This window comes from Mustela lutreola, chromosome 4 (genome assembly GCF_030435805.1).
Source record: "Mustela lutreola isolate mMusLut2 chromosome 4, mMusLut2.pri, whole genome shotgun sequence".
NCBI lineage: Eukaryota > Metazoa > Chordata > Mammalia > Carnivora > Mustelidae > Mustela > Mustela lutreola.
In genome coordinates, this window is record NC_081293.1 from 196,334,107 (window position 1) to 196,357,337 (window position 23,231).

The 23,231-nt window shown below is 60.4% G+C and overlaps 1 protein-coding gene across 3 annotated transcripts; it reads left to right on the forward strand.

The window, feature by feature from the left end:
- Positions 1-111: 111 nt before the first annotated feature.
- KRBA1 (KRAB-A domain containing 1) lies at positions 112-23,143 on the forward strand. Of its 3 annotated transcripts, none has more exons than XM_059172192.1 (17): positions 112-340; positions 6,043-6,169; positions 6,568-6,687; positions 7,369-7,509; positions 8,140-8,298; positions 9,175-9,306; positions 9,524-9,706; positions 10,684-10,839; positions 11,370-11,588; positions 12,061-12,234; positions 12,613-12,786; positions 14,571-14,723; positions 15,398-15,580; positions 16,290-16,466; positions 17,804-17,905; positions 18,399-18,560; positions 20,067-23,143. In XM_059172192.1, exons 1-17 carry the CDS (start codon positions 329-331, stop codon positions 20,990-20,992), a joined length of 3,300 nt encoding a protein of 1,099 aa, XP_059028175.1. In that variant the 5' UTR covers positions 112-328; the 3' UTR covers positions 20,993-23,143. The 3 variants fall into 3 exon arrangements, with proteins under 3 accessions (XP_059028175.1, XP_059028176.1, XP_059028177.1); XM_059172193.1 differs by having other exon boundaries at positions 8,143-8,298; XM_059172194.1 differs by having other exon boundaries at positions 6,061-6,169.
- The last annotated feature ends 88 nt before the right edge of the window (positions 23,144-23,231 follow it).

Below are 23,231 nucleotides of genomic sequence, written 5' to 3' on the forward strand. Positions count from 1 at the left end.
GAAGGGGCTTCGAGGAGGCGGCCCTGGCTCCGCCCCCCGGCCCGCGCCGCGGCGCCCACTGGGACATGTAGTTCGCGCCTGCGCCCAGCGGGCCGCCGAGGCCGGGGGTCTCCGGGCGGAAGCCGGACCACCCTTCTCGGAGCGGGGGGCGCCGGGAGGCGGCGGCGTGCTCAACCTCGCCTTTCCCCCACTGCCCGCAACCCCAGCCCCGCTCTCTCGCGGGCCGATCTCGGTCGCCGCTGTCGCCGAGGGTCGCGGCACAGTCTGCGGCCGGGGAGCGGGCGCCGCGGGCCGCGCCGGAAGCTGAGAGCGGAGGCTGAGCCCCGGAATGGCGCGCCAGGTGAGGCGACCGGGGAGGACAGACGGACCGACGGACGCCTCTGCGGGTCAGCTAGGCGTGGCGTGGGGCGGTCTCGTGGTAGGGGGGCAAAGACCCGGGGGTCCAGCAACTTTGGTATCGGGCTGTGCTCGCCCCGGGGGGCCTGGTGCGCAGGATTTCGTGCGGAGAAGTCGAGGTCCTCCGACGACCCCCGGTCTCCTCCCCAGCCCTCGCCCCCCCACCCCCGTCCCCTGTACGTGGAGCCTGTCCCCACCTTCGGGAACTCGTTCCTTTGGGTTACGCATCGACCTCCCCGTCCTGGTTCCTTTTAATTATTAGTTAACCAGGGAGTCGTGGGGATGAAGGCCTCAGGGGAATCTGATGCTTTTATTCTTGGTAGCATCCTGGACCCTTGGGGGAGGGGGCATGAAACAAGGTCCCAGGTGTTACCCATCTGATAGGGTGCGTAGGTTCTAGAGCTGGAGGAAGAGCCCCATCTGTCCTAGTCTGGGCAGTCCTGGCAAGTGTGTGCGGGGCTGGGAAGATGCCAGGAAAAATATGGTGATACCAGTGGAGAGTTGCTGCCCTTCCTCGCCTGGAGCCAGTTCTGTAATTTTGGTGGCCATGAACTTGAGCCAACCTCAGCCAGTTGTAGCCTCCATGGTTTGGAGGTGGGTGGATATTGGGATAGAGGCTGGGCCGTTCTGTGGCCAGATCTAGCCTCCCAGAATCAGAATCTCCAGGCATTCATGACCCACAAGCTCTTGGGAGAAGCCAGGAAAAGTGGATGTTGTGGGAACGGGGGCAGCCTTCCTTGCTGCCCTGGCTGTGCGTGAAGCAGCGCAAGGACACCCTTGCTCAGGTGTGTCCGCTGGTCCTGTGCTAGGCTTTCCTCAGGCTGCAGTTTCTTCTTCTACAAAATGAGGGATTTGGACCAGCAGTCTTTCAGGTTTGATGTTCCAAGAAGGATGCTTCTACCCACAGTGTAGCTTCGCGGAGAAGGCGGCTTGGAGTAGCTTGCGGGGTGGGTAGATAACAGATGGACAGTTACCGGGAACGCCTGTCTCTCTGTCTGTTGTGACTCCCCAGAAGCCCAGGGATGTGCGAGTGTCATAGCCTAATAAGTGGGAGCCGCAGGGTGCAGGGTCCAAACGGAAATCCAAGCCTGAGGCATGCTGGGAGACTGGGTCCAGGCTGGGAAGAACTGTGGAGTATGGACGGGTCCTGTGCGCACGGAAGCTGGGGTGTCCATGCTGGGCTAGTGACAGGGTAGAGGGAGTGTGTTACGAGGAAGAGCACGGCCGCAGCGGGCTAGGAGGCCGCGCAGGTACAGCAGTCCTGGGGCAATCCAGAAAGCTTTTCTGCCGTTGGTTGAGGGAGCGAGGCCTGGGAGCCACGGAGGAGGTGAAGAAAGGCCTGAGGGGATAGTCTGTCCAGACTGCAGGCCAACGGTGTGTGTCCCTCCCCCGGGGCAAGCACTGGTGCCTTACTTGTTTGCACACTCACGCGTGCTCACTCCCTCACACACGCATGCCTCACTTTCCCTCCGCTTTTTCTGGGCAGAGAGAAGCCATTGATGGAACTCCTCCTCCTGCCACAGTCAGGTCCTGTTTCCATCTTATGCGAACTTTGTCTTGAAGAATGTGTCTTGAGGCTGAGATGGTGACAGACCTGGAAGCCGCCTCTTCTGGTGTCTGAAGAGTTGGGTCTGTTGAGGCAGGAGATAGAGGCCCTCAGAGTCAGGAGTGGTGTGTGAGGTAGAGCCCAGTCTGTGGGGCTGTGGGGGGCTCTGACCTGCCCGGGGCCGTCAGGCAGACAGACTCGGCTGCTCTAACACCAATCAGAGCACTTCTGGCTTCCCAGCACTTGCTTCCTACGTTAATTCATTTACTCTTCACAACATGCCTGCACTGGAGGCCTTTATGATCCTGATTTTCTAAATGAGTTCACCGAGGCCCACGCAGCTTAAGTAGTTTGGCAAGGTCCCATAGATGGTATGAAGCGAAGCAGGGATTGGAATTCTGGCAGCCTGGCTCCTGAGGACCAGCCCTATGTCCCCTGTGGGGGGGGGGAGAGAGAGAGAGAATGCAGGGGGGCGGGGCAGAGGGAGAGGCAGACTCCCCGCTGAGCAAGGATTCCCACCTTCCCTGTGACATGGAAGTCACAGGGCTTCATCCCAGGACCCTGGGGATCATGACCTGAGCCGAAGGCAGACGCTTCACTGACTGAGCCACCCAGGCGCCCCTGTGTCCAGGACTTCTTAAATGCCAGATTGGGCCCCTGATGTCCCAGCTGCTGGGAATGTGATGAGCCCGCCATTACTGAAGGCATTTAAAGAGAAACTGAAGAGACCTCTCATTTTGGGCGGAAATCGGCATTAAATGATCCCTGCTCCTTAAAGGTCTAGGCAGTCGTCTGATTTCTGGTTCACAAATGCAGGACGTTTGCGAGCTGGCTCCTGGGAAGAAGGAGGGCTGAGCCTGTGTTCGGGGGGTCCGCTCCCCAGTGTGCTTTCCATTTCCAGCAGGGCTGGGCAGGACTCCAGCCTGGGACTGGGCTGCAGTGCTCCCCTGCCCTGTGGCTCTAAGCTGAGAATGTGTCAGAATCACGGGTGGCTGGAAAACTGTCGATTTCTGGGCTTACTCCTGATTTAGTAAATCAAAGACGAGGCAGGGAAATCTGCCCTAATTAAAAGGAACCTGAAAGAAATCGTTTGACCCTAAAAGTGCTTTTATTTTTCAGTCATTATGTTGTAAAAAGCTTCTGATGGGAGAAGCTGAAGAGAGAGTACTTTTCACTCAGGATAAACCAGCACCCCTCCCCGCCCGCCCCCCCAGAACTGTCTCACGGCTCCGCTGGGTCCTTCTCCCACATTCCCTGGCCCAGCCAGAGCAATACCATTTGGATGTGCTGTTCAGCAGCGTCTACAGGAACATTTCTTTGTTCAGGTTCTAGCACTTCAGACTTCTCTGGGGAATAATAGTTTTAAAAAATGAGATGTTTGCTGCATGTTTTCTTAAGGTTTACCAAGATCACTGGTTTTATAGTCACAATTAAGCCCAGCAGAAAAAGCACCCGCTCTCAGCTCTAGAGGTCCCAGTCTGAGACTCGGCGCCGCGGGGTCTACCAGCTCAGTTTGCTGCTTCCCCCCTTGGTGCTGTGGAACCCTCACCCACACCGAGGGTGACAGTGTGGCCAGCCGCCTGCAGAGATCCGCTTTGTTAATTGTTGAGAGCTCCGAAATGCCCCAAAACAAAGGATCCCACTTCTGACATCTGGGCCCTTGAGCGTAGAGCCTGCGGGGGACTTGGCTCACTTAGCATTCAGCAGAGTGTTCAGGGGAGAGGGGATGCAGACGGAGCCGAGGTAGGCTGAGCGTCTCACGTAGCTGTCGCCATCAGGTGGGAAATGCCCAGGCCGGCTGCCGTCCATGTGACCTGTGTTCCATGGAGAGGGCCCCGGGAGAGGGTCAGCGGGGAGACCCTCCTGCTGGCTATGTTTTATGTGTCCAGAATCCAGTAAGAAATGGGGTTGGCTCTTTGAGCGATGTTTCTGAGGGTGTCTGAGCATGTTCCTGAAAGGGAGCAACTGTCCTTGGGCCAGAGGGGTGGAGGTGTTGTGTGGAGGGTCTGCCGGCTGTCCGAGAGAGCGTGAGAACCTCTGGACCAGAGGCAGGGAGGCTGTGGGGAGGCTCCTCCAGCCAGGTGCGGGTCTCCACTGGTTCAGCAGCAGAGTGGGGGGAGGGGCTGTGACACCATACGGTGCCCGCGGTCAGAGGGTGACTGGCAGAGGAGGGGGCAGGTGCCGGAGGTGACAGTGCCAAGAGTCAGCAGCAGTGACGGTTTTTAAAATCACTGACCTGAGTTGATGAAACAAGGTAGTGGATTAACGTCTTTGCTTTATTAGGAGTGTTTTCATTTTATTCAGTCATTTTTCTTACACCAGAAGGATGCTTCCCTTAGTTTACATTCTGCTGCTTAATTTGCACGAAGTTAATTTTTGCTGTAATTTGAAGTACGTGCCTTTCAGATGCTGGTAATCTTGTAGGGTCTGATGGCCATTTTAAAGCCCACTTAGTGATGATTTTTAAAGAAGTTAGGACAGGACAGTTTTTGTATCTTACAAAGCAGGGGATGTGTCCAAGGATGATTCCAGGTCTCTTCTGAGCCCTGCGGGGTAGGCCACACCGTGCCCGACTGCACGGCCACTGGGGTGCAGAGTGGAGAGGTCCAGGAGGGGGCTGGGATGGGGGAGTGGGGACGGAAGCAAGGAGGCCTGGATGGTGGCCTGGAAAGGCTCCCATGCACTGCACGGGCTTGGGGATCAGTGCCACGGGTCACGGCCATGGGGATCACTGTGGCCAGCCAGGGCCCTGAAGGTCAAGGGAGGCCGGGACAGTGAGCGCAGGCTCAGCGCAGCACAGGCCTGGAGTCTGGCAGAGCAGCTGGGCCAGAGGTCTACGGAAGCACCGTGACTGTGGGGTTTGGGGTCTGAAGATCAAGGGCTGCCAGTGAGGACAGGTGCGCCAGCTGCTGTTCCCCATTCCCGGTCGCACGGTCCTCTGCCCTGGTGCTGAAGGGTCTGCCTCCTCTAGACGGGCCAGGCTGTTTGGCGCACTCTGCTCACTGTCTTCCTTGGGGCGGGGCTGTGAGGAGCCACAGGAACATCTCCCTTGCTTGATTCTTGACTATTGGTGTGGAGAGTTTTGTTCTTTGTCCTACTTATTACCCGTTTTGTTTGTTTTAATGCGGTCGTGACCGAACCTCAGGTCCTTGCTCATTCGAGGTGAAGTTTGCTTGTTAACTCTAGTGACTCTCTCCCGTGGTGAATTCAGGGCTGGCTGGGCTTCCCAGCCTGGAGTGGCCTTTTCTTGGGCCCATACTGGGGGCCACGGACTGTACAGGCTTCTGTGGGGCGCTGGGACTGGGGTACTGCGACAAGGCGCCACGACACAGTACCCCCAGCTGGCAGGTTTCACCAGCAAGTGGCTTCTCTCGCTGTGCTGGAGGCGCAGGATCCACAACCAGGGCAGTGGGGGCTGCGCCCCCTCTGAAAGCTCCAGGGGCCGGATCTCCTTGCCTTCAGCCTCTGGTGGTCCCTCGTGTTCTTTGGGGTGTGGCTGTGTCATTCCATTCTCTGCCTCCATTGTCACCGGGCCTTCTCCCTGTGTGACTGTCTCTCCTTTTCTTTTCTTTTCTTTTTTTTTTTTAAGATTTTATTTATTTATCTGACAGAGAGATCACAAGTAGGCAGAGAGGCAGGCAGAGAGGGGGAAGCAGGCTCCCCGATAAGCAGAGAGCCCAACATGGGGTTCGATGCGGGGCTCAATCCCAGGACCCCAAGCCAAAGGCAATGGCTTAACCCATTGAGCCACCCAGGCGCCCCTGTCTCTCCTCTTCTTATGAGGACACCATTCATACCAGGTTAAGGGCCTGCCTGACCTACTCCATGACGTCCCCCTGACTACATCTGCAAGGACTCTGTTTCCACCGAGGGCCACGTTCATGGGGGATAAGGGTAGGGACTTGAGCATTTGTTTTTGTGGACACGGTCCAACCCCATCCCTGTCTCGTGAGCAGATCCCCCACCCCTTCACCTGCCCTCGCATGTCAGGTGCCCGCCACACCCTCACTGCGCCCCACTCCCTTGTGTACCCATGGAGACACGGCGAGGGGGGTGACCCTGGGCGGGAATCGCCAACTCCCCGGAGACTGTGCCCACAGGTGTCCGTGGCCTTCCAGGACCTGGCCGTGAGGTTCTCTGAAGAAGAGTGGCAGCTGCTGGGGGAGGGGCAAAGGGCCCTCTACCGGGACGTGATGCGGGAGAACTACGAGACGCTGCGCTCCCTGGGTAAGGAGCCCGCTCCGGCGCCTGGGAAAAGTGAAGGGAGGCAGGATCCAGGACCAGGCAGGTCCCGAGTCACCTTGAGCCCGCCAGGCCTGAGTCTTGTCTACAAAATAGTACTATGAGAGGTGGTGTTCCGAGAGCTTTAGGCCGAGCCGAGGGCCTTCTGGTTGTTTTAGGCCATTGTTGTTTCCGTAGTCTGCACCAGGGTTCTGGTAAGACTCAGTCCGGGCACCCCAGAATGGGCAGAACGCTGAGCAGCCTGGGCTCTGAGCATCTGGTGGCCCCGTGCTTTCGGGGGTCTGGGTGATGGCGCGAACACACGTGTGACAGGTGCGTGCGTGCGGCAGGTGGAGGCCGGCTTCCTTTCTCAGGAGGCTGCCCTTCCCTCTTTGCTTTCCCAGGGACAGACGGGCTGCTCCCCCTCTCGGCCTTCCTGTCGCCTGCGGAGCCCGGAGGAGCCGTGGCAGGCAGGCGCTACGCTGGTGAGGGGCAGGAGACTCCCAGGGGAGGAGGCCCCCTGGGTGAGTAAACTTGGTAGTTGAGGGTCAGGCACTGCTGGGTGTCCTGGGCCCCGGCGGACTCACTCTAGCTCCTTCCACTGGGCAGTGCTCGGCCCCTGGCTCTACTCCTCAGGGAGCACTGTGACCTCAGCCCTTGAAACGCTCTATACCCAAACCTCTCCGTGACCTTTCCCCCTTTGCCCTCAGGGCTGTGAACTTGGCATACTGTTGCCCGTTGTATGCCACGCTAGGAAGAAACTTGGTGTCACCGTGGAGAGCACCCTCTACTCAAACCCCCTTTCTGCTACTGACATGGAGAGCCAGCCCGTGGCTCCCGAGGGTGCTGCCGTGGGGCTGACCGCTGGGGGCCTTGGATGGTGGAGGTGGCCCACGGGACTAGCTGGATGGAGCCGGGAGGGTAGGGGTGCCAGGAAGGGCAGAGGACCCGGCCGGTGGGAGGGGAAAGGGAGGCAGCCCTGGTGGCCTTCCCCTCAGAGAGGTACCGAGAAATGAGGGACACTACCTAGAGTCCCCAGCCCCCAGTCCCGGCTGGATCCCCTTCACTTCCCGGACATCAGTGTCTCCTCGGCTGCTACCCACACGGTAGGAGGGAGACGCGGAACGCGGGTTGGCCATCGTGCGCAGAAGCGTGAGTGCTGAGCTGACCGAGGGTGTGGGGGTTCACTGCGGCGTCTCTGGCAGGAGGAGCACCCCCGCACAGCCTGCACCTCACTGCCCTGGTGCAGCTGGTCAGGGAGATTCCAGAGTTCCTGTTCGGGGAGGTCAGCCCGGAGAGCGGGAGCGGGGCCGTCAGCCTGGACGGGGAGCAGGGGAGCCCTGAGGGTAAGTCGGACAACGTCAAGTTCAAGCTGGGTGCCGTGGGCCTGCCTGTGCCCTGCCAAACCCTAGGTGGGGTCGTCTGGGTCACAAATGTCCTGGGAGCACGTCTGCTCCCGAAAAGGCATGGGTAGATTGTGAGACCGTGGCTTCTGGCCTTTCTCATGCTGCTTCTACGTGTCCCATGGTGCCCTGTGTGGCAGGGGAGGCCAGTCTCTATTCTGGAGATGAGGAGGAAGAAGCAGTGCCCAGTCTGCATGGCCACTGGGGCTCAGTCCCCCAGCCTGTGCTCTGCCCACATCCCCAGTCTCTTGGTCCTTCTTCCTGCTCTGCTCCCCGGCTGCTTTCAGCTCAGACCGCACTTCCTTGAGAAGTCTGTCCCCACCAGCCCTGGCCTTTGAGCCTGCCCAGTGGATGGCAAATGACACAGAAAGTGGGGATGGGGGGATCCTGTCAGCACAAGACTGGGGCTGTGAATCTATGTTTCAGAGCCCGGAATGACCATGCAGGGGATACTGGCATCGGGGTCATTGTCAGTGGCACAGGACAAGGAGGGGCCTGGAGGGGCAACGTTGGGGGCATTTTCCCTGCTGCTGGGCTTCAGTCTAGTTTTGTGTGTTCTCTCCTCCTCCCCAGTAGCAGCTGGGACCGTGGAGGCTTGCCCGTTCCGAGGCCTTCTCAGCTGCCTTCCAGATGCGTCCACTGGCTGGCCCCGCATGGCCACCACGTCTAGCAGCGGCTCGTCGTCCAGCAGCCCGCCTGGAGCCGGGGGCCAGGGGAGCCCCCTCCCCTTTAGTGAGTACGACCTAGCAAGGGCAGGGCTCTGACCCTGGAGGAAGGGGGACTGGACTCTGTGCTGTCCTCCTTATCTTTAGGACTCAGTTTCCCTTATTGCTCAAGCGGGCTGCCTCCCTAGAGAGCAGGACAAGGGCCCCTGTCTGTAGAGCAGAGAGGAAGTGTGATTCTCAGTCCCCGAGCCGCTCTCGCCCAGCCCTGCTTGCAGAGTCCTGTGTGGTCACGGACAGTGAGCGGAAGGCGGTTTCCAACACGCGGGCCCATCAGCGAGGGACACCCCTGTGCGCACCTGACCTGAGTCTCAGACCTTCTCACCAAGGCAGCCCTAAGAGGCCGGCAACTAGAATTTCTCTGGGGTCTCATTGTATTTCTAGAAATTCTTGCAAATTTTACCTTTGTTGGAATGTCTTTTATTTAAAATGTCTTAGAGGAATATGGACTAAAATTGGCTCTCCTGAAAACAGACCCTAATCATCCTGTGATTTTAAGTGCCATCTGGCGGATTGGCTCTGGGTGTCCCCACGCTCAGGTTTGAGAAGCGTGAGTACAGGACCGGGCCCTGCATGTCAAGGCTGCCCAGCTCATTTCTTGAGCCAAAGTCAGAGGCTGGATTTGGGGGGTTCTGGGTTACTCAGCACAAGCAGTCTTGGTGTTTACAGTGACACCAGAAGGAAACCGGGAAAGGAGCCCCAAGCCGGACTCCTAGGACAAGCTTGCAGGAGCTGACTCAGCCACAAGTCCAAGTTTCCAGGACTTGGCCGACCCCCAGGGATGTGTGGGGGACTGAGAGGCCTGTCCTCTATGGGGAACAATCTGGGGCAGTTCCTCAGGGCCAGGAGCCAGGGCTAGAAAGACTTTCTGTCTCTCCTGTAACAGAAACTGCTGACAAACCAAGATCTACAGAGAAGGACGGCCCAGAAGCCCCAGGTGGGGAGCCCAGCCCTCTTACCTGTAGCCCCAGCAGGAAGAAGGGCCATGGAAGACAGGAGAAAGGGACCCTGGGGACAGGTGAGAGGCTGAGAGTGGGGCGTGCCCTGGAGCGGAGCAGGGAAGGGAAACAGAGGCACGCGCGTTCACACAGGCCTGTGGGGCGGCTCTCTCATCTCGGCCTCCTGACAGCCGGACGTGGCAGGTGTCCTTGTCCACACAGGTGGGAATCTCGGACCTTCTGGGATTCCCATCGCTGCCATCATCAGGGTGGCCCTGACCTTGGCTGGTCTTGTAGGTGCCGTGGGAATCTCCCCCGGGAACAGCCCCTTGCAAGGCCTCATCAACTGCCTGAAGGAGATCCTCGTGCCTGGGTCCCAGCACCCTGAGGTGTCCCAAGGCTTGCTGCCTCCTGTCGCCAGCCAGGGCGCCTCTCAGCGAACCAGAGCAGAGCTGGGGCCTGAGAGCCTGCCCTGGGAAGGTGAGTCCCCTAGGATCCTGTCTCCTCAGGCCAAGGTCTGAAGCTCCAGAAAAGCTCAGGTTGCCTTTCTGTGGCCGTTTCTCTGTAAATACCATGTCTTCCCAAAGGAGCGGCTGCTCCCCAGTCATCGGTGGCCTATTTCTGGAGGCAGGCGGCTTTCTTAGGAGAATGACATTTGGTCAGCTGGTAGAAGGAAACTCGGAAACAGACGTGGCCCTGGATCCTCCTGTCTTTCACTCGTCTTACTGTGGGACCCCTGAGGAGGAGCTACTGAGTGTCCCTTTGCTTTGAGTCCAAGTGGCTGCTTAGGGGGGCGGGAGGTAGTATCGGGCAGCGGGGCGGGGGCAGGAGCTGTGAAGACTGTGAGAGGCTCCTTTGAGCCTTGGTTTCCCCATCTGTGAAGGGGGCTCACTGATCCCACCTTCAGGTACAGTGAAGCTCAGATACAGGAAGGTACTTGTGGGTATGTGTGTGTGTGTGTGTGAAAAGCTCGGTCCTCCTCAGAGAGACGCTCCGCTCAGCGCCTGGGGAACCATAGGCAGGAAGGGACCTGTCCGCTCGCTTCCTTCCCTGTGTCGTGCCCCATCTTGATGCTGGCTTCTCTTCCCTCCTTCCTGCCGTCTGCTTCAGGGAGGTGTGAAGACAGGACTTTTTTTTTTTTTTTTTAAGATGTATTTATTTATTTTAAGAGGCAAGGGGGAGAGAGAGAGAGTGGGGGTGGGGAAGGGGCAGAGGAAGAGGGACAGTCTTCAGTAGCCTCTGCGCTGAGCACAGATCCTGGGGCTCCATCCCGTGATGACTGCGCCCCCCATGAACCCCAAGACAGGCATTTTTAAAGCAAGCACCAAGAAGATAGTTGCCTGTGCAGGTCTAAATGAACCGTAAGAAGACCCACATTCCCAGATTTCTGGACTGTCTACTTTTTTTCGTTTGTCGTGACTGGGCTCAGGGTGACAATACGTTCCTCTTTCCTGTAGTGAAGACAGAGGCAGCTTCCGGGGCTTGTCCCCTGCAGGGTCTGCTGAACTGTCTGAAGGAGATCCCGGAGGCCCGGCACAGGCATGCCATCCCCTTGGGAGTGGGGGACCCGCCACTGCAAGAGGACCCAGGGGCTTGCCCAAGGAATTCTGGAGGTAAAGGCTACTGGCTGGTCCGGGAGGGCCCCAGGACGATAATCTGTTTGCTTTTCCAGCTCCAAGCGGGCCCCCACATCAGGCCCTCGAGGCCTTCCCTCTGCATGTAGGTCACAGTTGCCGTGCGTCAGGGGCTGTCCCTGTAAAGGCAGCTCAGCATGTAGGAAGTGCTCCATCAATCCGTGGTCGCTATCCAGCTTTACTGTTGGAGTAGAGCTGCAAGTTCCAGAAGGGAGGAATGGAGCATAAGGAAGAAGAGGCCGAGAACAGAAGCTAGAGCTCTGGCCCAGCAGACAGAGAATTGGGTGTTCTCATCATGGTCATGTGGGCTGGGGTCGTGTTTGCACACACTGTGGTGCTGATGTGGCATTCCTCAGTAGAAACGTCTGGAGGTGCCCCACAGGGGCCTGGGGCAAGATGGGGGTGTGAGCTGCTCCATGTACTGGTGTTTGAGCCATGACCGCCTTGGAGCCAGGGGCCTTTAGGGCCCCGTCCTGACCCTGTATCGGCCTCACGGGGGCTTCCCACAGGGCCCAGACCCCTCCAGACCCCTCCTCCCGGCCCCGGTCCGGGAGCTGGCAGCGCGCTCTCCACGGTGAAGCTGGAGGACGGCTGGGCCCGGAGCCCCCCGGTGCCTGCATCCTGTCAGCTCAGCAAGTGGACCCGCAGCCCCTCTGCCACCAGCAGCCAGGGGGGCGATGGAGAAACCAGAGGGGTCCAAGTGCCCAGCTGGGGTCCCCTAGCTCAAGGTAAGGCCGGGGGCATCTCTGAAGTCCTCTGGGTGGGATTCTCTGCCCCACCAGCAAGGTTCTGCCAGCCCGAAGGGGAGGGAGCAGGTCCAGCCTGCAGGGGGAGGACCTGGCGGGCCTTCTTAGGGGTGATTCCCTTCTCTTCACCCGCGTCCTCTCTAATCTGGGCCCCTGCCTGGAAGCTGTCCATTGTGGGGACTTCCATTTACAGAACTGCCCTGCCCGTCAGGAAGCTGGCCACTGCGTACATGTGGGTATCTCCATGCCACCCTGGGCTGGGGTGCAGACTTGTCCTTGCCCTGTGGGAACAGGGAGTGATCCAGAGAACCCCCCCCAGGGTGTTCTGCCTGGCAGGTCTCCACACCCGTGTGGGCCTTGTCGGCCCTGCAGAAGGCAGGTTGGGGCAGCCAGCCTGGGGCTGGGCCGGGGGCACGTGCCCGAGATGGTGATAGGACCATCTCCCCTGTCCCAGCCGGCAGTGCCTCGAGCTCACCCCTGGAAGCCCTGGAGGCCTGTCTGAAGGGCATTCCCCTGAGTGGGTCGTTACCTCCCCAGCCGCCGGCCGCCTCTGGATTCCGGAGCCCTCAGCCGGGAGACCCCGGGTCTCAGAGGCCCGAGCTACAGCCCTGCAGATCCCACAGTGAAGGTAGACGGGCCCCTGGGCCCAGGGGTGCTGAGGACATCGTTAGGTCCCCTGTTCCTCCTCCTGGGCCTCTGCAGCTGCAGGCCCTTGTGTTGCCCCCTTACTGGTGCGTCCCCCTGAGCAGTTCCCGAATGTGGTGGGAGCCCAGCTCTTCCTGCTCCCTGGCCCCTCGGAGGGCTCTTACTCACCTTCCAGCCCCACGAGACCTGCAGTTGGGTTTGCGTGGGTTTTTCAACCAGTGCTTGAGCCCCTAACCTAAGGGGAGACCCTTGGGGGAGATCCTTTGGAGTCGGTGTTCTGGGTGCCTACCCCTAACCCAGAGCCCAGGGGACCTCTTGGCCAGTGGCTTTCTCGTGATGTCAGCTGTGCTGTTTCCTGCAGAGGCGGCTGGGGGTCCTCTTCTGGCTCTGAGTCTGCCGGCCTATGTGAGAGGCAGCCCTGCCCTCCCGTCAGGTCCCCACAGCACCCCTCCCAGCTTCTCCTCATCCAGCAGCACCGATGGGGACCTGGACTTCCAGAGCCCTGGGGGCAGCCACGGACGTCCACGGGGAAAAGGTGAGCTGGGAAGCCTGAGGCTGGGAGTCGGTCCTGCGGAAGGATGAGAGGCCTCCGTGCCCACCGTCATGTCTGAGCCAACTGGGGCAGACTGCCGTGCCCGGCGTCTGGAGCAGAGCGGGGCAGGAGCGGACACGGGACTTATCACAGGCTGGCAGTGGCACTTAGCTCCGAAGGGGCAGGACTACATCTAAGACCCCTTACAAAATAGAAAGAGGTCCCCTCTAGTGTCAACTTTTTCCTTATCCCAGCCACAAAGAAATGCCTGTAATAATAGACTGACCTCTGACCTAGGAAAAAATATTCCGAGGTTCATGTAAAAGCACTTTAAGGAGTGTCAGTGGTGACCTGTGGCTCGTCAAGTGCCGCCCGCCTGCCGCGGTCTCGGTGGGGCAGGGGCGGCCACGGTGAGCTGTCACACGTCTGTCACACCTTTGTCACCACTTGAGTCATCCAAGCGCTCTCGGTCTGCCTTGTCCACAGACACTGGGTCCCCCCGTTGCTCACCTCCGTATCCTGCCACATCTGTTGTTGGCAGAAGGCCTAGAGCTGCCCCAGGACTCTGCCGCGGGCTCACCGGGGCCTCCTGTGCCTGTGGCGGCCTGGATTCCTGCGTCTGCCGAGGCCGGCCCCTTACTGTGGGGGCTCTTTCCCCCCAAATGCAGCCAGCCTTTCTTTTTAAGGTTTAGTTTTTAATAGGTAATCAGTGCCTCGTTCAAAAGCTATAAAAGGGTTTGGAGGAGAGATGGTGCTGTCCTCCGTCCTGAGTCACCACCGCTGGCACACGTTCTCTCAGCTTCCAGGGGTGTTCTCCGTGCGGCCCAGCTGGCGGTGGAACTCTAACCGCAGGCCTCCCACCTGCTTTCTGTTTGCCATCTCCCTGTGGCACCTTCCTGAATTTTGCCTGCGAGTTTCTCGGACACTCGCCGCAGCCCGTTCCCACTGACCGCCGCTCGGCACCGCCCATGGGGGTTCGCACGTTGCTTGCTTGTGCGGCCTCTGTCGGTGCACTTCGCTTTCTAAGGAACCCAAACCACAGGAGAGTTCATGCTGCCTTTTAGGAGCTTCCAGCCCAGCTCCCTGTGTGGCTCTAGAACCCAGGGAGACTGCCCCTGGGGCTCCTGTGGTTCAGCTTTGCTGTTCCGGCCCCCGCGGCAGCCCGAAGCGCTGGTCCTCCTTCCTGCCCCGCCGGCCCCGCCGCAGCGCGCGCCTTCGGGAAAGAGTGTGGCCACGATGTCCGCTCACCCAGGAAGGGCCTTTCCGTTTTTTTTTTTATTTTATTTTTGGTTCATCTACTTCCTGCTGCTTCTATAGCTTTGTCACTAGAACTGCAGTATTTTTGATGTATTTGTGTTTTTGCTTTTTTTTCCCCCCAAGTTGTGACCGTGCTAGTGTTGGCCTTCTCAGCCGGCTGCGTCGTATCTGGAGGTGACGTCCCCGAGCGTTTCCCTCTGGCTGCTGCAGGGAGCCTCAGGGCTGTCTGTGGGCAAGGCAGCAGGGTGGCCTCCCTCCCAGGGATGGGTCGCCCTTGTCCCAGCCCACTGACCAGGTTCTGTGTACACGGCTCGCACAGGCTGGCCTCTTCCAGGGCTGGCCCAGGCAGGCCTGCCCAGAGCCAGGACTGACATGTGCTGGGCTCCAGGTGCCTGCCGTGCCAGGCCCAGTGCTCTGAGCCTCCTCCCGTGGCCCCAGCTGCCCTGGACAGAGGGGTGGAGGCAAGGCTCCCGGGCTTCGCAGCTACTGAGCTCTGACCCTCCAAGGTTGCAAATGTGGGCTTTTCACAGGAAGCCCAGTGGGAAGCTCCCCGCTCCAGGGCCTGGAGAACTGTCTCAGAGAGATACCTCTGCTCAGGCCGCAGTCAGCCTCGTCCTGGTCCTCAGCAGGGGACAGGGCGCCCCAGAGAGGGGAGCCCAAGAACTGGACGGCAGACAAGGAAGGTAAAGCATGACTGCCCTGGCATGGGTGTCGAGGAGCGGGGAAGGGTGACCGTCACACAGCCAGCCCCGGCCCTGCCCCCCCACGCAACTGGCCAGACTCCAGTCAGCCCTGAGAGGAGAAGATGCCCTGGAAATGGCCTAGGCAGAGGCTGTGTGAGGCCAGGAAGCCGGACAGTGCTGCCAGCCTCTCCATAGTGGGTGGAGTTTGGGCAGGGTACCCAGGGCTGCATCAGGGCCGGGGCTGGGGCCAGGGCTGGGGCCAGGGCTGGGGCCAGGGCTGGGGCCAGGGCTGGGGCTGGGGCTAGGGCCGGGACTGGGACCTGCCAAGGAGATGGATTGCAAGTCCCACCTCCTGCTGCTCCGAGTCCAGGCCTGAGCCCGGGCCTTGGCAGCAGAGCATCTCTCGATCCTGGCTATGTTGGGCCCGCATGCCTTGGTGTCCAGCACATTCACTGAGCTGTGGGGCCCCCAGGAGTCCAGGTATGGGGTCTGGGGATAAAGAGGTCCTGGAAGATTTGGGTGGCTCCTGGGAACAACTGTAGGCCCGGCATGTGTCCCACAGCTGGTGCTCATGTGGCCCAAGAAGCCAGCAGTGGCAGAAGCTATGCTCTTGTCTGGTGACTTCCTTGTCTCAGTGTTCCATGGGGCTGACGGGCCTCTTCCCGTTTAAACAGGACTGAGAGGCGAGGCGGGGGAGCCAGTTCATCTGGGACAGAGTCAGGGGGAAGCAGCCACCAGCAGCTTCCGGCTGGCCAGCCCCCAGGCGCTTACCTCCAGCGGTGTCTCCGTCTGCTACCAGCGAGGGCTCAAAGACCACGGGGCTGCCAGGCCGGGGCCGTGGAGGTGGCTCCAAGACGGTGAGCTGCCAACCCCCCTGGTGTTTCCTGGCACGTCTTCCCTTCCAGTAGAATCCTCCCCTCTTCTCTGCTCCTTCTGTCCCCACCCAGGGCCCGGGCTGCGTGCTGGAGCGCGTGCGTTTCCCAGACCGCTGCTGCCGCGCTCTGACGCGTGCCTGAAGAAACCCGTAAGCCGGCCCGCTGGACGGAGGGGGATGGTTTCCAGCGGCCGTGGGGTTTCTCCGGGGGATGACTGGTGGCTTCCCTTATTGTAGCTGTTGCCTGCGGTCCCGGGCGGGCGGGGACCCCCTGCTATTTCCACTGCTCATTTGTCCTGACAGCGCTGCTCCTTCCCGGCCCTGCCCGAGTGGCTGGCAGGGTCTGGCTTATTTGGATAAATGTGGTATTTCTAAATATTCCCAGCAGAGGAGCGCTGGCTCTGGGGGGCTTCCTGTGGACAGGCCTGTGTCCCCGCTCTTGGACCAGTGGTGCTGAGTGAAGCAAGTGGTGGGGGGGGCGGCCCGGCTCTCATACCCGGGGCCTGTCTGCAGCCAGACCGCTGGGGCTGGTGCCAGGGACTTGGGACTTCAGGAAAGCTGCGCGCTGCCTTTGCTCCCCCGTAGCTTCCATGGCCAGAGCGGGAGCTCTACAGGGTCTCCCAGAGCTAGAGGGGCCTCCTGCCTGTCATCCAGTCGAGGGACCGAATGTTCTTCTGTTGCCCTTTGCCCAGGTGCCGCCCCGAAGCCCTCCCCGCTCCGCTGCCTGGAGAACTCTCTGAAGGGGATCTTGCCAGGGAGGCCCTTGCGCTTCGCCTGCTTGGCGGGTCCCAGCCCCAGCCCCGGCTCCAGCTCGAGCTCCAGCTTCAGCAGCTCAGAAGGAGACGAGCTCTGGCAGCTGCTCCCACAGGGTGAGCCGTCCCCACCCCTGTGTTGCCAGAGAGGGACCGCCCAGCTGCAAGGCTCCTGGCCCCCTGTCCCTGGGCCCAGGCGGCGCCCCCACTGGCAGTGGCCCCGGTGAAGGCCCAGGGAGAGCAGAGTTCGGGGACCCCTGCCGGCTCCGTGCCAGTGAGCCCAGGGGCTCTTGCGAGGGGGCCTGGATTCTCTCCTGGCCTGACTCTTGCTGGAACTCTCTGCTTTGGTTACGCTTGAGTTCCTGCAAGCTGAGCCTCCTCTGACAGGGAGGGTGGGGCGGGGCATAGGGCCCCCGCGATGGTTGAGCAAGTTGTGTTGAGTGAGGAAGCCGGCAACGAACCTAATACGAATACATTGTCGCTATATCATGTGCGCGCCATATGCGCTGATACCGTCCGTCTACGCGTGTCCACGTCCCTGTCTGAGGGGATGCTCTCAGCGAGGGAAGCCCGAGGCGCTCTCCCAGCCCATGTGACTTGTGGGGAGCCCTGTGGACACTTACCCCCCCACCCCGGGCTAGTCCTGTGGTTCTTATTATCATAGGATGTGTGTTGGTAAAAGCTGTTAGGGGACTTGGAGGAACTGGATTTATAACCCTCAGCCCCTGTGGGGCACGTGGTGCGGGGTCAGGAGGCACCCGGGACTCTGCCTTTCTTGGTCCCCAGGGCGGGGTGTCTGAGTTTGGCACCCTTTACTGGGGAATTTAAAGCATCCGAGCAGGAGTTAGGGCACACAGAGAGAGAAGCAGGGTTTCGAGTGGCTGGTTCTCTAAACCTTGATGCTGGGCCTTTTGGCCGGGGGCATCCGTGGCTCGGGCGAGCCAGCCTGGCTCCTTGTCCGGTGGCTTTGCTTGTGGCTGTGCCGGGCCTCCAACAGTACGTTTAGCCGAGAAGGAGGTCTTCGGAGTGGACGGCACAGCAAGCAGAAGCTTTAAGTCAGGGTGTGTGTGTGTGTGTGTGTGTTGGTAGTAATATAAATTGTCCAGATTTTTTTTTTAAGATTTTACTTATTTATTTGACAGACAGAGATCACAAGTAGGCAGAGAGGCAGGCAGAGAGAGGGGAAGAAGCAGGCTCCCCGATGAGCAGAGAGCCCGATGTGGGGCTCGATCCCAGGACCCTAGGATCATGACCCGAGCTGAAGGCAGAGGCTTAACCCACTGAGCTACCCAGGCGCCCCTAAATTGTCCAAATTTGATGATAAACAAGAACTGCCCACAGTGAGATTCTCCCGTGTGGGAGAACTTAGAGGTTGTCCTGTCAAGAAATGCTGCCTGCTCCCCCAGGCAGCCTCGCTCCTCAGTCCAGGCCTGACCTGGTGTTTCTCCCTGCAGGAAAAGCAGAAGAGAAGACGGGGGGCAGGTTCCAGTTGCCCTGGAGAGACGTGTCCTCGGAAACCCCGGGCCGGCCTGCCCCCCCGGGCAGTGCTGGAGGAGGTAGGGGTGCGGTGAACAGTTGGGAAGGGAGTTCTCCGCCAACGCAGGCCCGCGGCTCCACGCAGTCCTTGGCCCCAGCACGGGCTGGACCACACCATGTTCCTCACGTGGGATACGGCAGAGTGGGCTGGGCACGGGCCAGTTCCCCATGGCCCATGGGGCGCCCCCAGCGCATGCCTGAAGGAGCCTCACTGGGTTGGGGCCTGCAGATCACGGCCCTCTCCGTCTGGTCCCTCCGGCATTCGGGGGAGAGCAAGAGGTGTCACTTCCTGGCTGCAGATGATTCCAGAACTAATCCAGTCCACCCACATCACACGTGCCCTAGCGAGCCGTTCAGCTGGGGTCAGCCTCCCCGACAGGCCGAGCGCGGCCGTCCTGCACCCCCGTTTCACCAGTGTTTGAAAGTTGAAAGTTCCATTTTTTAGGCCGTGTTCAAGTATCCGCGTGTCAGAAGGGGTGTCCACACCCCAGGTGGTCTGTGCTCTTTCCACAGGGGCCTCTGGGAACCCCTGCCCTGCCGCTCAGCCCGAGAAAAGGCCTGGCCCGGGGCCCTGCCGGCCTCTTGGATCAGTCCCTGGGTCCCTGGCCTGGAAGCCCAGGGTCGGTGAAGAATCCGGGGGTCTGGGGCCTGGAAACGGGAGACCCAGTGTTGCAGGTGAACTGGTGGCTTCCCCGACCCCTTAGGTCGTCAGGGACCCTGCGGGCACAGGGTAGGCAGGGGGTCAGCATCTGCTGTGGTCTCCGCCTGCCCTGCCTGCTGCTTAGCTCCTTCCCGCGGGGCAGGCGGTCCAGAAGCGGGGGGCGGCTTGTGCCCGGCGGCCTCACAGCTCGTTCGGGTCAGAGGCACGAGGGCTCTCACCTCGAGGCCCGGGTGGTTATTTCATTCACTGTTTTCTCACAGAAAGAGCTGACTTTTTCCTGAATGTACTTTCTAGAGACAGACCTACTGGTAGATCATACCCAGAATCAGAGTCTGGGGTTTGACGAGACCGCGCAGAGGGATGAGGAAAAGGGCCCTGTAGTGTTGAATGACCTGGCCGAGGGCATCTGGGGAGATGGGGTCCGTGTCACACCTGGCCCCGGGAAGCCCTTCCTGTACCTGGCAGGGGCATGTGGAGGGCGCGTGGGGCTCAGTCTCCTGGCTCACCGGGGGACCTGTGCCGGGACCCTCCCCCCAGTAGCTGGGGTTGGGGGGGCTTCGACGCCAGCTCCCCACTTCTGCGACTCTGGAGGCGCAGCCGTTTTACCGAGGGTGCCGAGCCAGCCCCAGGTTGCCGGCCCCGCTGCCTCTCCCGGGGGAAGCGTGCCTGCCGCGCCGCCGGCATCCTAGCCCTTAGCCCTTTGCGTGGGATCTTTCCCGAAGAAGCTGACCAGGCAGCATTCCAGCCCACAGGGTCAGAGTTAGGTTCTCCACAAGTGAGGGCCTTCTCCCCTTCCTTCGGCTGAAGAGGGGACAGAGCTGGGCTGGGGTGCGGCAAAGTGGGGGAAGGCAGGTGGGCCCCACCTGTCTGGGCTGGTACGTGCGCTTTCCTGTGAGGTCCTGGAGACCCGTCCCAAAGGGCCTTAGGGGAAAGGATTAGGTGATTTTTGTAAAAATAATTTAAGGTCTAAAATCCTGTGCGTCTGACCTCAGAATAGGGCGGGTAGAGGTCAGGACGGATGTGCTGGTGAGCGCGGCGCTGGGCACTGATGCTGCCTCGGATCACCCCACGGGAAGCCACCCTGCCCCGGGCTGCTCTGGCCCTCCTGGGCCCCTTTCCCAGATACTGTCCAGGGCCTTGACCTCTTGCTGTCCACTGAGCTTTCTCCAGACCCTGCCCTCTGATGCGGTAGGGCAGGGTTAGGTGGTTTGGGAGGTCTTAGACTGCCCTGAAAGGCAGTCCTTTTCCTAGATGCTGGGAAGGCTACTTGCTGCTCCGGGAAAGCTCGAGACCCGGTCCAGGGTTTATCCTGTCCACGAATGTGGGGAGTAGCTGGGAGGCGTGCCGCCGCCTTTGATGCCCGGGGCACTGGCATCCGTGTCCTCAAGCCGGAGCCAACTTCTGTCCCTTCTAAAGCCAGGCCTGAGTGGCTGGGGAGGATGCTGAAGGGGCCCTGTCGGGGGAAAGAAAGGTTCTGACAGCCCATGAACTCTGACCCCATGTCCCTGCTTTGGTTTCAGCGGGGACCCACGGGAAGCCACTTCCCAGAGGCCTGCCAGATCCGCCTGCTGCGGCTGCTGTCCAGCCGGCTTTGCTGCAGGCGCCCCCACCGCCATGCCCCTGTGGAAGCTGTCTGCAGCCCGAGCTCCGCAGCCTGGGCGCCGCCCTCTCTGAGAAGCTGGATCGGCTCGCTGCGGCCCTGGCAGGCCTGTCTCAGGAAGTAGCCACCATGAGGACCCAGGTGGATCGGCTGGGGAGGCGCTCTCGGGGCCTTGGGCCCAAGTGCCAGGCGTCCTGGCCATGGGCCCCCTCCCGGGGCTCTCGCTGGGCTCATGGCCCTGCGCACAGACACCTGCCCTACTGGAGACAGAAGGGCCCCACCAGGCCGAAACCAAAGATCCTGCGTGCTCAGGCGGAAGGCGGCAGGGCTGGTGACACCTCAGGCCTTTCCTGCCGAAGGTTCCGCCCAGCATCCCAGCTGCCTCCGGACACCCCCACGGCAGAACCTTCTGGACCCAGTTCCAGCCCTTCCCAGCAGCCGCTCTCCTCAGCATGCAGCTGCCGCGCGGTGGTGCCTCTGCATGCCTCCCTTGGACACTCTGGGGGTCCCCGGAGTCCCCCCACCCCTACAGTGCCTACTGCCGCCTTGCCCCCACAGATGGCGTCTGCAAGCAGAGTCGAGGCAGAGCCGCTGTTCGCGGCTGCGGTGCCACCGGGGGCTCAGAGCCGGCCCAAGGATCCAAACAGCCTGATGGCGGGGGTCCAGAGAGCCCTTGAGGAGCAGCTGTGGGGTGGGGAACACAGGGTCCCGAGGTGGGGCGCCCCTAACCACCTTCTTCATCAGCTCAGTCCCGCTGAAGCTGTCCAGAGCCTGGTCACTTCTCCTAGGGGCTGTCCCACGCCCTCACCCTGCTCCGGCCGAACCTTCCCTGCTTCCGGGCCGTGAAGGTGCTGGGAGTTCCGCCGTTGGCCTGAGCACCCCTGACTTTGTACCGCTGATTGCTCAGGGAGGCCACTGTTCGGGGCGCAGTTCTCAGCCACGCCTGTGGCCTTCTTGGCTCAAGTTCATTCAGATGCCGCTTCCCTGTCTTGTCCCTCCCACTGGGATGGCCCTAGCCGGCCGGGGTCTGGGGGACCCACAGGCACATGCACACCACGCTTGCCTGGCCACTGCATCGGCCACAGAGGGACCAGGACCGGCCCATTTCCTAGCATCCGCCCTCCCTGATCTCAGCCCGGAGGAGGGCTTGGCCCTTGCTTTCCTGGTAAATCGGGGACCTGGGTTTCATTTGGAGAGAACTCTGCCCCGTGGCCAAAGCTGGATTTGCCTGTGTGGAGTCAGTCTAGTGTGAGAGGAGTGGGGTGTGGGGGTCCTGGGCTCCTCGGAAGGGGCTGCCTGTGGTTCTCTTCCCAAGACGAGTACCTGGTCGGCTCCGCTGCCTGCCTCTCCACACCCTCGGGAGAATTCAGCCAACTCCCAGAAGGCTGGGGAGATCATCTGCCGAACGGGATTTCCTGATGAGTCCTTGGAAGAGCCCCGAACATTATACCGCGAGCCCAGACCACAGACCACAGCCCAGTCAGTGTGAACAGCAGACCCTCACTCTCAGCCTGGAGGCCAGAGTCCAGGGTCGGGGGGTGGCCAGGCCTGTTCCTACTGACTCAGTGAGAGAGACTGTGCCCCGGGGCTCCCTCCTGGCTTCTCACTGGTCATCTTCATGTCCACATGGCTTCTCTGTGTCTGCATGCGTCCAGATTCCTGCTTTGTGTCGGACAGCAGCCATGTCGGACCCCAGTGCCCCCACTGTGACTCGATCGCCTCTTTAAAACTCTGTCCCCAAATAAGGTCACATTCTTAGGTACTGAAGTTAGGACTTCAACATGAATTTGGGGAACACAATTCAAACCGTAACACGTGTAAGGGGCTGTTAGCTTTGTTGACTTCGTCTTGGGAGACGAGGGCTTGACTAAGGGGTCTCCAGACCAGAAGGGCCTGCTGTGTACCCCTGCCCCTCGCAGGTGGCCCTCAGCGGTGTACCGGGAGTGCTGTCTGTGGCTTACCTGCCTCGTGTCTGTCCCCAGGGTCAGATCTCTTCTCCCAACCTTGTGTTCCCACTTCTGTCCTTATTGGATGTGAGGAATCTTCGGGAACTGTCTGTGCGCACATTTCCTAGGAGGAGCTGCCCGGCAGGCTCTGCCGTCAGGGAACACGGGTGCCTGAGCTGAGACCCAGGCCAGCTCGGGGCCCAAAAGGGGCTGTCGCCTTGTGGCTGCCGTGCCTGCTCAGGGCCGAGGGACACGCGGCTGGCTACTGAGGCGGGAGGGAGGGGAGGGGCTGGACTGACGGCGCGTCACGGAGCGGGTGACAGCAGTGTGTTCAGGGCTGAATAAGTCCCAGGAGGACTGTCTCAGAGGCTCATGTCCAGGAGATCACGTCACTGGATAGGCCGACTTCCCAGGTAGCCATACTTGATAAGAGTAAGGAACAGAAGACTTCTAGACATTCTATTCAGAGACCTCAGGAAGATGAGTCTGTTCCTCTTCAGGCTTCTGTGAGCGAGGCTGGGCACGTTTCGGAGCCCCTGAAAGGGACAGACAGGGCTGGGGGGAGGGGGTGGAGAGTGTGGTCAGGATGATGAGGGTTCTGGGCACCCCAGCTCAGCCCTCCCTTGGTCCTGCCCGCTGGCCTCCTGTCCCTTCTCCCCTTCTCAGCAGCGGTCACAGAGAGGTCAGCACCTACATTGGGCATTTTAGGGTTTTGTTTGGTGAACTTTCTTAAGTATCAGCACCCCGCAGACCCTGCAGCAGGTGTGAAGGAACAGGTGAGCTCAGAGGGCATAGGTGACCTTGAAGTAGCACAGCTTGTCCTTGGCGGAGCCCGCAGGAGCTCCGCACCCCTGCTGGTGCTCGGTAACGGGGCACATGCCCTCCCCTGCCAGGGAACCCTCCTTCCAGCCATCTCTGCTGCAGACAAAGATGCTGGGGGCCAGCCCAGGCTCAGTGGTCCACATCCAACTCGACCATATAGGAAGCTCAAGTCTTTTTTTTTTTTTTTTTTTAAGAATGTGGAAAACAAGTAATAAAATGAATGGTAAGAAGCTTCCTGCCCTGTGTGTTTGCATCACAGGCCTACTGCCACACGAGCACAAAACCCTTTCATGGTTGGTAGCTGGAAAATGTAGACG

Coding starts and splice junctions, on each gene's coding strand:
- KRBA1 (XM_059172192.1), top strand. Junction 6,170..6,567: donor CGAGACGCTGCGCTCCCTGG/GTAAGGAGCCCG, acceptor TTGCTTTCCCAG/GGACAGACGGGCTGCTCCCC. Junction 9,707..10,683: donor TGAGAGCCTGCCCTGGGAAG/GTGAGTCCCCTA, acceptor TCTTTCCTGTAG/TGAAGACAGAGGCAGCTTCC.